General features: G+C 49.3%; 1 protein-coding gene across 2 annotated transcripts in view; it reads right to left on the reverse strand.

Moving 5' to 3' along the window:
• MYH9 (myosin heavy chain 9) overlaps positions 1–14,343 on the reverse strand; it is a 419,875-nt gene that overhangs the window by 86,977 nt on the left and 318,555 nt on the right. For both annotated transcript variants that reach the window (XM_029590410.1, XM_029590411.1), the window contains exon 27: positions 9,686–9,830. In XM_029590410.1, coding sequence (XP_029446270.1) covers positions 9,686–9,830 — 145 coding nt within the window. The remainder of the gene's footprint in view (positions 1–9,685; positions 9,831–14,343) is intronic.

Consider the following 14,343-nt stretch of genomic DNA (forward strand, 5'->3'; position numbering starts at 1 on the left):
TTGAGAGACTGTTGGGTTCAGGACCGGAAGAGATTTCGCCAGTCTGTCCTGTGCAAAGTGCTGTCCTGGTGATTATCCCTGTCAAGGAAGTAGTGAGCCGTGAATGTGTGAAGAGAACTTCAGGTCGTGGCCCTACAAATTTCTGCAACAGGGACCGCACGCAGATGGGCCACTGACGCCACCATAGCCTGCACAGTGAGCTTTCACCCTGTCAGCCAGCTGGAGGCTTGCCTGCTCGTAGCAGAAGGCAATGCAATCAGCCAGTTGGACAAGATTTGCTTTCAAGCTGCTCCCAGTCTATTGAGGGTCAAAGGACAGAGCTGGGTGGACTGCCTATGGGTCATTGTTCGATCCAAGTAGAAAGCGAGCGTCCACTTGTAGTACAGGGTATGGAGAACACATTCCCCTGGGTGGGAATGAAGCTATGGGAAGAACGTGGGAAGCAGTCACCACCTTAGGCAGAGCTTTTGGATGGGTACACAGCACCACACGATCATGGAAGAATTTTGTGTAGGCAGCATACATGTCCAGGGCCTGGATCTCCCTGATCCTGCGATCGCCACCCAACAACATGACTTTCCAGGTGAGGAACTTCAGGTCACAGGACTTTAGGGGCTCGAACGGATGTCGCATTAGTCTGGCCAAGACAACGTTGAGATCCCACGGGGTTGCTGGTGGTTGAAGCGGGGGCTTCAGCAGGACAAGGCCCCCACATGAAGTGTCTGACCAACGGCTGCACTGAAACAGGTGCACCGGTGACACCCTAGTGGTAGGTGCTGAGGGGTACTCGTACCAAGCTGGTCTGTAGGCCAGACTTGGACAGGTGCCAGAGGTAATCCTGCAGGCGGGGCAGTGGACAGGAGCAAGGGTCCAGTCCGTGACTGCTGAACCAGATGGCGAAATGCTTCCACTTCGAGCTGTAAGGCTTCCGGGTGGAAGGTTTCTGGGACTCAGTCAAGACCCTGGAGACACCATCCATGAGCTGCAAGGGCTGGGCCAGAGCTCGGAGGTTTGGGTGGCGCAGGTTGCCCTGGTTCTGCAATATGAGGTCGGGAGCTGTCCCCAGCAGGACTGGTGCACTCACTGACAGGTCCTGGAGCAGAGAAAATCACACTTGCCTTGGCCAGGAAGGTGCCACCAGGATCATGGGCCCCCCCGTCCTCTTGCAGTTTCATCAGACTCCGAGAGGAGAGGGATAGGGGGATATGCATACATGAGACCCTGTCCCCAGTGAAGGGAGAAGACGAAGGCGCCAGGGAGCATTTCATGCTCACCTTGTGATTTTCGGCAGAGGCAAACAAGTCCACGTCCGGCATGCCCCTGCGACAAAAGTCTGCTACTATTGCAGGGGACAGGGACCACTCATGTGGTTGGAAGGACCAGCTGAGGTGGTTTGCCAATGTGTTCAGGTGAGCCGGCAGGAAGGTGGCTCATAGATACATCCCTCTGGAAAGGGCCCAATCCCAGACCTGAATAGCTTCCTATCAGAGGAGGAAGGAGCCCGTGCCGCCCTGCTTGTTGATGTACCACATCGCCACCTAGTTGTCCATCCTCATGAAGACAACCTTGGAGGACAGCCTGTACTGGAAGGCCCACAAGGTGTACCGGATCACCCGAAGCTCCAGGAAGTTTCTGGCAGCGAGCTTCGGCTGCAGTCCAAAGACCCTGGGTATGCAGGCCATCCGTGCGGGTCCCCCACCTCTAAGGTGAGGCATCAATTGTGAGGGTCATCTAGGGAGGTGCAGGCTGAAATGGAAGCCCGATTTCCAGATTGGGAAGGGCCTCCCACCAGATCAGGGAGAGGCAGAGAGGGTCCATGACCATAACTAGCACCTCCAGATTCTGGGATGCTTGTCACCACTGGGACCGTAAAGCCCACTGAGGGTTCTTCATGCAGAAGCAGGCCAAGGGGGTCACATGGACCAAGGCTGCCATGTGGCCCAGCAGGCAGAGTAGCAGATAGGCTGGCACCCTCTGTTGTGAATGAGGGCAATTGCCCGATCCTTGGGCAGAAAAGTCTGCTTGTGCCATGTCCAACCTGGCGCCAATAAAGTCTAGCTGTGGAGATGGACAGATGAGACTTGGGGAAGCTGATGACAAATCTGCAAGGTCTGAACCAACAGGGCCAGTGCATTCAAGGCCACGGAGTGGGAGTCTGTCCGGATCAGCCAATTGTCCAGGTATGGAAAGACATGGACCAAGCGATGCCTGAGATAGGCAGCCACCACCGCCAGGCATTTTGTGAAGGCACGTGGGGCTGATGCCAGCCCAAAGGGCAGCACTGAAAATGTGGAGTCCTCACCAGAATGCGGAGGTACTTCCTGTGGTTGGTGACCATTGCAATATGAGCATAAGCCTCCTTTAAGTCAAGGGAGCAGAGCCACTCTCCTCTTTGGAGTGTGATCAGCGTGCCCAGAGAGACCATTTTGAATTTTTCTCTTACGAGAAATCTGTTTAATGCCCTGAGGTTGAGAATGAGGAAATACCCCAAGTACAAGAGGGACTGGTTCCACTGCGCCTGCCGCTAAAAGGGCAGAGTTCCAACTGAAGGATGACCTCATTTGGCAGGCAAGCCCCACGAAGGACTGGGGGGGGGGGGGGGGGGAAGCAGTCTCTGGGAGCTTGCTGAAGTTTAGGCAGTAACCCTGGCAGACAATGGAAAGGAAGTGATCACTTCCCACGGAGGGCGAAGCAAGAGAGCCTGCCATCGACCAGGGGATTGACTGCCCGGGGAACCTTCTTTTGGTTTGTGCCCTCTCGCCAGTCTAAAGCCTGTGGACGGGGCTTGCTGGGAGGCTGGTTGGGTCCTCTGAACCCACTGCTGTTGGCCACGACCTCTGGGACTGGACAGAGGCGGGTAAGGGTGGTTGGTAGATAGTATTTCCTCGGCCAGTAAAAGGGCTTATGAGAGCCCGGCCTGGAGAACTTCCTGGCTGAGGAAGGGCCTTCAGAGGGGCTGGTGGAGAGTTGCTGAACAGTATCATGCTGATCTTTCAGCTGCGCCATGACCTCTTTCACTTTATCCCCAAACAGGTTTTCGCCTGTACAGGGAAGATCCGCAAGCCTGCCCTGAACCTCTGTTCAAAGACCTGAGGCCCAGAGCCAAGCCAGCCATCTGGTGCTGACATCCGACGGCTAGGCAGGCTGTGGTCTGAGACATCGTAGGTAGATCTGACCTCGTGTCTACCCGTCTCCAGGCCCAGTATGGCAATGTCTGGAAGAGACTCCTGCTATTGCTGGGGAAGGCCCTCCGTAAAGTCTTGAACCTGTTTCCACAGATTGCAGTTTTGGTTCATGTATAGCTGGTAGGCTGCGATGCGGGCAACCAGTATAGCCCCCTGGAACATTTTTCTTCCTATGCTATCGAGCTCCTTGATTTCATGCCCTGGAGGGACAGATGTGTGATTGGGAGCAACTGGCCTTTTTAAGCATGGACTGAACTATCGGTAGGGGAGGTTCCGCCGTTCAAAGCCCACAGCCTATTGCACCAGATAAGTTGCATCGGCCTACCTGTTAACCAGGGTCACAGACACTGGGTGTTCCCACATATGGAGGAGCAGCTCCTTAAAGATGTCACGGAAACTTACTTTAAAATTTTCAAAATTTTTCCCCATCCCGGGGTCCCCCATTGACCACCAACCTCCGATGCCGGTAAGTTTACCTAGTCTTTTACGGTCTGTTCCCGGCAGTGCTTTCATCGGTGTCAGACTGCCGACCGACCACACGCTGCCCTTTTTCAAACAAAATGGCGACTGGGGTCCAAAAATGCCCCGAGTGCCCGAGGACCATGTCCATTACGGACCCTCACAACGTATGTCTTGTGCTTGGGGCCCACTCATGATGTCCAACGGTGCACCTAGCTGTGCCCAGATGATACCAAAAAGCTGCAGGGCCCGCTTGGAAAAGATGGAACACCTATTTAAGCGAGTGTCTCCATCTACTCCAGGAAAGACTTCTTCGGGTCGGAAGCCTTCATCTTCATAGACTCCATCGCCATCTCAGCACCATCGAGACACCGGTGATTGTCCTTCACTGGCTTCCTCAAGTTCAAAGGCATAGACATCTTCCTCCTCGGTGCTGGAGAAGGACTGAGCACTGGGAAAGACCATCACCGCCATCAACGTGAGCCTTCTTCCGATGCCAGCACCGGCAAGACATTGGCATAGACAGAGCCACCGGCCAAGAAGTCCCAGGGAGAAGGGGCCCCATACCCCTCTGGACCCGGGACACTGAGGTGTTCCCCACCGGCACCAGTGCTGGAAGTTGACACTCCACTGATATGTGGACCCTCCGGCAATGCCTTCTGAGCCTCCAACCCCAGTGGCTGTGCTGCCAACACCAGCCTTCCAGGAGGAATTGGACCAGATGGTCCAAGAGGCAGACCTTCAGGCACTTCAGGGATTCCAATCGCCACCGGCACTGGCTCCCATGCCGACACCCAATCCAATGCCTAGCATGCTGGCTCCGCTCCTCGAGCGCCTGGATACCTTAATCTGCATTAAGATCGGTGCCCATTCCTTCCATGCCATCGGCTCCTCCAAGACCACAGACACTGATTCCTATTCCATTGTCCTCGGATGAGGAACAGATTTTACCAATGCTGGAGCCAGTTCCATAACCATCTGGTCTATTGCCACTCCGACGTCCATTAAAAGCACAGATTCCATCGATGCCATCACTGTCCTCTGTGTCTGTACCTCCAACCTTCCCATCGGTGCCACCTCCAGATCCAGCTGGATTTGGACCCTTACCTCCATCTGAAGGCCCATATGGTGCTGGAGATACACCATATGATCCCTGGTGTGATGATTCCTGACACTCAGAGCTCAGATGAACTGTCAGAGCCTTCATCCCCAGAAGAACACTGCCGCTCCCCTCCTGAAGACCTCACATTTGCCAACTTCATTTAAGAGATGTCTGAAACCATCCCTTTTAAACTACAGAGGAGTATGCCAGGCACAAGATGCTTGAGGTATTACAATTTGTTGATGTGCCTAAGGAAGTGATGGCAATTCCAGTACATGAAGTGCTCCTTGATTTGTTACAATGCACCTGGGAGCACCCTGGCACAGTTCCACCAGTGAACAGAAAAACTGATGCCACCTATCTGGTTCAGTCAGCTCCGGGGATTCACAAAAGCCAACTGCCCCAATCTGTACTCATTGAGTCTGCCCAGAAGAAAGCCAAGAGATCCTGGCCTTATTCTTCTGCCCCTCCAGATAAAGAACAGAAATCCTTGGATGCCTTCGGATGAAGAGTATTCCACAGTTCCACTCTGATTGCACGTATAGCAGCCTACCAGCTATACATGACTCAATACTCAAAAGAATCTTTGGAAAAAAGTCCAAGAATTTTCAGAGACCCTACCAAATATCAAGAAGGGTTCACTGCAATTCTTCAAAAAGGTTGCAATGCTAGAAAACATGAAGTTAGGGCAGCATATGACATTTTTGATACAGCCTCCAGAGTATCAGCAGCAGGCATACGTAACAGATGCTGGGCATGGCTCAAGTCTTCTGACCTACTCCAGGAAGTCCAAGAAAGATTGGCAGACCTCCCATGTACAGGGGACAATTTGTTTGGCGATAAAATTCAGGAAACAGTGGTGCAGTTAAAAGATCACCATGACACCTTGCATCAGCTGTCCACTCTCACCTCAGACTTCCCACCTACCACCAAGAGGTCTTTCCGACAGGACCCTAGGAGGCTAACCTATAAGCTGCGTAGGTATTACCCGCCTCCATCCTGTACTCGACAGCCTAGACCTTCTCAAAGAGGTCAGCCTCAACACACGGCCCCAAAAGCCCAACCAGCCCCGCAGACTGGTCCAGCATCGGGGTTTTGACTCCTTTCTAGAGGGCAGAAATCAACCCCCGCCTACCACACCATTCTGGTGGGAGGCTGCTTGTGCCATTTTGCCAGCATTGGCACACAATTACAACAGACCAATGGGTCCTTTCTGTGGTCACCCACGGTTACCATCAACTTCCTCATGCTACCACTGGACACTTCAAGTCCAGCGTGGAGTCTGACCAACCACTCTCCACTTCGAGGCAGAGCTAGACTCTCCTGCAAGCCAATGCCATGGAACTGGTACCTCGACTGCAGCGGGCTCGAGATTTCTACTCAGTATTTTCTAATTCCAAAAAAGTCAGGTGGCATTCATCCTATTTTGGACCTACATACCCTAAACAAACATCTCCGAAAAGAAAAGTTCAGAATGGTAACCTTGGGCACCATGCTTCCTCTCCTCCAACAGGGAGATTGGCTCTGCTCTCTAGGTCTTCAGGCGGCTTATGCCCACATTGCCATATACCCTCATCGAAAATACATCATGTTTATAGTAGGCCACAATCAGTACTAATACCGGGTGCTGCCATTCAGCCTAGCATCAGCATCCTGTGTGTGCCCCAATCTCGGTGCAACCCCTGGTAGGGCGCTTTGCGAGGCTTACGCCAGCTAAAGCCTTCACTCCGTCCTTCGGTTCCGGCATGGGACCTTAATGTGCTAGCACGGCTCATGCGACCTCCGGTTGAGCCCCTACACTCCTGCGAGCTTCAACATCTCACTTGGAAAGTGATCTTTCAAGCACTGGTAACACCCACCGTATACCAAATTTCTTCACGATAGTGTGGTACTCCGCACTCACCCTAAATTCCTACCAAAGGTAGTTTCTGATTTCCACTTAAATCAGTGCAAAATAAGTCCTACCTTTTTTCCAAGGCCTCACTCACAACCAGGTGAGCAGGCTCTGCATTCTTTGGACTGTAAACTTGCGCTTGCCTTTTATTTGGACCGCATTGCAGCCCATAGAAAGTCCACCCAACCGTTTGTCTCCTTTGATAAAACCAAATTGGGAGTTTCGGTGGGCAAGCAGACCCTGTCCACCTGGCTGGCGGACTGCATTTCCTTCTGCTACTGACAAGCAGGCCTACTACAGGAACGCGTAAAAGCACATTCAGTAAGAGCCATGGCAACATCAGTAGCGCACCTCTGTTCTGTACCTCTTACTGACAGCTATAGAGCTGGCACATGGAGCTCCCTCCTCACATTTGCAGCTCATTATTGTCTCAACGCTGAGCAGTAAGATTCCATCTTTGGTCAGTCTGTCCTCTGTAATTTGTTTCCAGTTTAATAACCCAACTTCCTTCATGTGACCCACTGAGAAACTCAGGCTGCCCTCCAACTCAAAACCACCCCAATTATTGTGCATGTTGCACATTGTTGGGTGCTTTTGGTTCACTATTCGGGCATCCTGTAGCTTGCTATTCACCCACGTGAGGACTACCATCCCTGCTTGTCCTGGGAGAAAGAGTTGCTTACCTGTAACAGGTGTTCTCCCAGGACAGCAGGATCTTAGTCCTCACGCAACCCGCCTGCCACCCCGCAGAGTTGGGCTCGCTTATGTTTTTTTTTATTTTTTTGCTCTTACTTTTTGCTACAAACGAGACTGAAGGGGGACCCCTGCTGGATGCAGGACTAGTGGTATGCTCAGTGTGCCAAAGTTCTAGAAACTTTGATAAAAATGTTCAGTGATAGGGCTCCATCCTGATGTCACCCACATGCGAGGACTAACATCCTGCTATCCTGGGAGAACACCTGTTACAGGTAAGCAACGCTGCTCTGAGTTCTCTGACAACCCCTTCTCGGAGCCTTCCTCTGGAGGAACAGCATCTATATCTCTACCCGAAGACCTGACGTTTGTCAGTTTCGCAAGGGCTATGGCAGAGGCCAGCCCCTTCCAAAGAATACCCATCAAAAGATGCTGGAGGTCCCCTAGTTCAATGCTCCCAAGGAGATCATGGTGTGAGGACAAGTGTTCATGATAGGGCTCCATCTTGATGTCACCCACATGTGAGGGCTACCATCTTGCTTGTCCTAGGAGAAGATGAGTCCCAGGAGTCATCACCCCACGGGCATAAAGACCCTCCTCCTCACTGGGGAGGAGACAGAGGGCAGGGGCCAGGAGGGGCAAAGGGCCTGTGCCTCAAGACACTGGTAGCATTGATGGAACCCTCGGCATCGAGGGGGGCATCGGCTGCCTGGTCCCCCAAGGCCTCATCCTCCTTGGAGGATCCGGGATCGCTCTAGTGGAAGCATGTCTGTGGCTGAGGAGGCAAAGGCCTCTCAGGCACCGGTTGAGTCAGTAGGGCGCCAAGAAGGACGTCCAGACGCTCCAGAAGGGGTACAAGCATTGATGGCGGAGGCTCGGGCACCGGCAGCTCTACTCTGTAGTGCTTTGAGCACAGACTGCACCCTGCTGTCCAGCTCCTCCTGAAAGTCCTAAGTGGTCAGCACTGATGGAGGGGGGATGAGGCATCACTGGCACATCCTCGAAGGGATCACAAGGAGGCACGGCACCCAGCACCATTGCCAGCAGGGAACACCTTGGGCTACCGGGGACACCAGAGGATGGGGCCTCCGGTGGCCGGTGCTGCTTCGCTGGTGGCTTGGCCATTGCCAATGCTGCTCCGGAAGAGTGACTAGTGTCTATGCTTTCTGGATGTCCGGCACTCGGCCCGGTCTTTCTCCGGCACTGAGGATAAAGACCCCCCCCCCAAGGTTAGTGGGAGGAGAGAGACCACCGAGGATCAATCCCCCTCCTCCATGATCCTTAGGGGTTCTGGATAGTGGGACTGCCAGGGGAAGAGAAGAGGGACTGTTCCCTACAGTCCTTGGGCGTTGAGGAACCCAGAGCAGACGTCAAGTGTTTAGGAGATCTGAAGAGCTTCTCCATTTTGTCCAGGCACGCCAGATGCCTTTTGGGGGTCATTTGGTTGCAAATATGACACCCTTGGATGTCGTAAGAGGTCCCCAGGCAGAGGATACACACCTCATGCGGATCCATGATGGACATGGTCCACGGGAACTGGAGGGCACCATAAAAAACCGGACACCATCGAAAAAGAGGCCGGTACGCGGTCGATGACCAACCGGCATCACGGTGCATAGTTGAGAATAGACCGTAAAGAACGAAGACAAAACAAGGGTACCTACCGGAGGAATCAAATGTGAAGGGGGACCTGAGAAACCCCCCCAAAAAAGTTTGAAAACAATTTCAAGGAGTTGGAACTCCACTACCGCAAGGCTACTGCACTACAGAAAAGACTAAAGGGGGATCTTGCATGGATGCGTGGATAGCAGCAAGCTGGGCATGCTCAGTCTGCCAGTCAAAGTTTCTAGAAACTTTGACAAAAGTTTTGTGCCAGGCTCCATCGGATGTAGTTACCCACATGTGAGGACTACCATCCTGCTTATCCCAGGAGAAATGTTACAGTCTGGAGCATTTGAGAGAAAAAAAAGTTCAAAGCAGAGGAAAACAGGCAGGACAGCTAGAGAAGAAGTAAGTGGATGACAAAATTGAATTATTGGGACTTTTATCTCAGGATGACATGCAGTCTGGCTATACTTCCAAACATGTTTAACTTATTTTCTGATTAGTAAAACATTCAAAACAGTATCAAGAAAATTCAGTACGGGACTCAGAAAATAGGTAGTCCCTTCAATTAAGTTTGGAGGGTATGTCTTTTTGTACATTTTAGAAGTTATATCGTGAAAGTTGTATAATAGATTTCTATACTTTTGTTCATGATACAAGATTCTGCCTTCCTAATGGACTTCCCTCCTCTGCCTAGTCCCTGTTCCTTATCTTACATGAAGACTAGCGTGATCCTTTGTTTTATACCCGTTTAGTCTGCTCCAGCTGCTCAGACAGCTCTTCTACAGCCTGTGCGTGTTTCTGTCTCATCTCCTGAATCTGTACTTCATGTAATTTTGCATCCTCATCCAATGATTTCTTCAGCTGGGTCACTTCTTGCTCACGTTTTGTCCTGAAAAATGGACAAATGTTTTCAACATAAATTATGAGTTTAATAGCCTGAGTTACTACTCCTTAATTTATGCCCAACAGACATGCCAAATGCTGGACAAATTTTGAGGATACCCTTTTTCTGCTTTAGTGGGAGTAAAAGATAAAGATTAACATTACAGGTTGACAAGACCAGACAGTTAAGCAATACTTTTTCTGAAGAAAGGGGAATCAGTCACATGTGACATTGCTTAGCACAATCTTTTTCCAGAAATTTCTAGGAAGTTTAGAACTTCCTTTTAGGTACATGTAGTAATTCCTGCACCCCTGTGTGCATGCAGCATGCCTTAATTCAATAGCAAAGAAAGATGAACTCCAGAAGGGCCCCGGCCACTAGAAGCACTCCAGGACCTGGGCAGTAAACATCAAGTGAAGCTCAGAGGTCAGACCAGCTTCATTATAAGTGATACAATTGACTCTGAAATCCAAGATGACTTGTGACAAAATACCCAAAAAGCCGAGTGGACTTTCTATGAGCTTTAATCTGCTCCACATAGAAGGCAACCACTCCTTTGGAATGCAAAGTGTGCAAGGCTGTTTCACCTTTACTGCAACACCCATTCCCCATTTAGAGTATATTATTGAACTATGTAACTGTATAATAATGGCACCCTATGGATAATTTAGAAACCACATATTTGTGCCTAACTGTAAACAGTTGTGATGGTGCACTACTGAACGACTGTATAGAAAAGTTTTAAATAAATAAAAATAAATAAACAGAACCTAGGGAAAAATATTGGAAAGAATTGCCCAATTTAAGAGGCAAATCCATCACAAACTTCAGAAGCAGTTAGTGTGTAGATAGCATCACCCTATGATAAAATTTAGGGTAAGATGGATAAGTTACTAGAATCTGGAGTGCACCAACTTTACAGACTGAAGTGACTGCCATCAAAAAAGCAATCCTCCAGGTCAGAGACCTTACCCTCAAGAGACCAGAAAAGGGGGCTTTCATCAGCAGGGTTACAAGCATTTTGAGGTCCCAGAATACTAAAGATGGCTTGACAGGAGGTAAGGCAAAGAAGAAATGTAGTCTTCTCTCCATTTCCTCTTTGAATCCTGCTAGACCAGTCCAGATTAGTAGGTTCACACCATCTACTAGAAGATGAGACAGGACATTTTTCCCCAACATAATTAGCATATAGGATGGTGATGTGCAAGTTGAAGCCAGCATCAATGTCAAAAGCAATTGAAGCAAAAAACTGCCAAAACTATTTCACACACATCAAAAGAATAGGAAGAAAAAGCCAGTCTTCCCAAATAAATCCTCCCTCCATTTCACAAACACAAACCCCAGGGACAAAACATTAACAAAGCTAGCAGTAAGAACATTCCTCTTGTTTTCATCATATGTAACAAGCAAAACCTTCAAAACCAGAGACCTATAATCACAGAGAACAGTGCAGCCACTAGCTTCTTGGGAGATTCCTGGAGTAGTGTAGCAGGATTCAAACAAAAGTAACAGGTAAGACTAAATGTCTTCCTTATCCTGCTAGACAAGTCCAGAAGCCCACTCATTTGGGTGGGAGAAGACAGGGCTGCCCTGAAAATGCCTGCCCAAAGGGCTAGATCCCCCCTGGCTTGCACATCTGAAAACTGCAATGTAAAAAATTTAAGACAGACCGTGTGGCCATCTTACAAATGTCCTCCAAGGCCATCATTGTAACCTTTGCTTCAAAGATGCCTGAGCTCAAAGCATCACAAGAGCCTAAAGGCTCTTCAGTAATATACCAAAGATTGTCTCGTTATCCACCTGGACCATTATGATTTTAAGCTGTGTTTTGCTTGCAAGGGTCTGCTGAAAAAAGTAACACCTAGCCTACCAATCTTTCTGAAGGATTAGTCACCCTCGACAGAGGAGAATTCAAGCATACAGAAGCAGACAGACCTAGCATTATCTTGTCATTCCCCCTTTGGGAATGCTGAGAGAGATTGTTTGGCTTAAAAGAAAAAACAGTTGACAACTTTAGGTAAGAAGAATGGCATCAGCTGAAAAGCTGTGTGAACATATTAGGTAGGTATCTCTAAAATATAAAGCTTATAAACCGGAAAACTGACTGGCTGAACATGGCCAGGAGAACACGATCCTTAAGGAAAGATCCTTTAGAAAGCAAGACTAAGGCTTGAAGGGAGAACCCACAAGAGCACCAGAGTAAAACCCTGGTATCAAGATGAGCTCCTTATATACTCCAGAGACTAAGAAACCATCTACCCAACTTAAGTCTTCTAGGTCTTTAATCACCTTGATCCAAGGCATCTGGCATTCTTGAAACAACTTTGCCCTTAGCCACTTGACCAGATACATAAAAAAAAAAAATCAGTTCTCTACTCAAGACAGCAGTATTACTGAGAGCAGACCTACATCATGTTCTACTGGTGGGTCATGGACGTTTCTCAGGATAAGGATTTCCTAATGTTTGTTTTGGCCCTTGCCAAAGCCTTAATGCATTTTCCCTGCAGGTCAGCTTCCAAAGAGATTAGTGAGTCTACAGTAGAAGCACTCCAGGCAGTGGAGCTCGAGTCAGCTTCCAGATCCTGGAGTCCTTTTAGTATAGGACTTACTGCTATTCTCTTTGGAGGCTGACATGCAGGGGAAATCCATCAAGACTTCAGCAATGAGCCAAAACTAATGCTAGGGAATACCCATCCTACCCAATATCCAAGATTCACCACTACAATGTTATGTAGATCCACTTCCAGTAACACTTCAAGTAACAACTGTTCACAGGCACAACTATGGGATGAAAAACCCACTGACATCCTTGGGTCAAACAGGCAGCCAGAGAAGAGCCAGCATTGCAGTCATTTTCCTGGACTTGTGAAAAGGCAGATTCTTCCTTGAAAGCTGTTTCCATGGGAGAACTAATCGAAGTTCTTTCACTCAACGCACAATTAAACTCTGGAATTTGTTGCCAGAGGATGTGGTTAGTGCAGTTAGTGTAGCTTGTTTAAAAAAGGATTGGATAAATTATTGGAGAAGTCCATTACCTGCTATTAAGTTGACTTAGAAGATAGCCACTGCTATTACTAGCAATGGTATCATGGAATAGACTTAGTTTTTGGGTACTTGCCAGGTTCTTATGGCCTGGATTGGCCACTGTTGGAAACAGGATGCTGGGCTTGATGGACTCTTGGTCTGACCCAGTATGGCATGTTCTTATGTAACTGCTTCCTGGTCAGTAATTTCTGGCCTCCCAAAGGCAAACACCAAATAATCCCCTGCCTAACCTTCTGGGGTATTGGAACAGACTCAGATCCTTTCCCTTTAAAAGGAAACTTGCTGAACAGGACTTTAAAATACTGAAACTTCTGCCCAGCTATGTAGCCTTATCTGCCTCAATGTAAATGCAGTTTCTATAAGAGGGGAAAATCCAAATAGGCTCAATGCATCTGCCAAGACTGCCCCAAACTCACACGGCATCTGGACTCAGGGGTCCATTTCTATCAATGTGATGAACCTGAGCTGAATACCCCCTCACTAATGGAGGACTGGATGACTGCAAACTTCAAAGGCTAAGCCCCCTTCCACAGGAATCGTTTCACAGACTATGCTGAACTACAGGAAAGGTGCCTTTTATTTCTGGACATGTGCCACTGAAAACCCCTTTCCTGACAGGAGCCTCCCAACCAGGCAAGACCATGCACCCTACAATAAGGTGAAGAGGAAGACCAAAAGATGGATGCCTCCCATAGGGATTACATCCCCTTCCCCCAAAAAAAGTCTGACAAAGGAAGCAAGGTCCTCCTTCAGAAATAGTGCTGGGTTGGAGGACTCCCTCTCCCCCTTTCCAGCTTCTTGCTGGACTACCTCCAAGACCACCTTCCCTGCTGAACCAAGGCAGGAGAGGAAAAAGCAGAAGCAGACTTGGACTGGAACCTCTGATCATGCCAAGCACCTCAAAGTTTAGGATGCTTGGGTGCTGAGGCCCAGTGTGGAAGATGGCTGGGGCAGAGCTCAGCCAAATAACCCTTGAGCCTCCACTCCCTACCAGGCTACTGAGGAGTGCAAATTCTAGGACCATATCTATATATTTTTTACTGCAAAAAATCAGCATGGGAGGAAAAGAAACCACAGAAGCCTCAGGTCCTTCTCCCTCAGGAGCCCATGTAGTATCCTGGATCAATAAACTGAAACCTTGCTACAGGAAAGAATGCCAGCCACAGCAGGAGTTTCTTGCCTGATCATGCACAATTCCCCAAATCAGATTGCTCATCCATCCTAAATTAAGGGGTGCTGGCTTCAAACTCAGAGGTAGCCTTCTCTCTCCCTCAAGCCCACACTGTCTTCTCTTCAGGGGTGACAAGTTGATCAAAGCAGGAGATGAACAGCATTTGTATTTAGGCCACAGATCCACCAAAACAAACCACAAAGGGAAGGTCTGAACAGGGCCTGGGCATCAAGCCAATGGATCCCCCTTTCAACTCAATCCTTGTAGCTCTTGGTCCTTAAGATGCAGCAGCCTGGAATTGCT

Source organism: Rhinatrema bivittatum, chromosome 2 (genome assembly GCF_901001135.1).
Source record: "Rhinatrema bivittatum chromosome 2, aRhiBiv1.1, whole genome shotgun sequence".
NCBI classification, from domain to species: Eukaryota; Metazoa; Chordata; class Amphibia; order Gymnophiona; family Rhinatrematidae; genus Rhinatrema; species Rhinatrema bivittatum.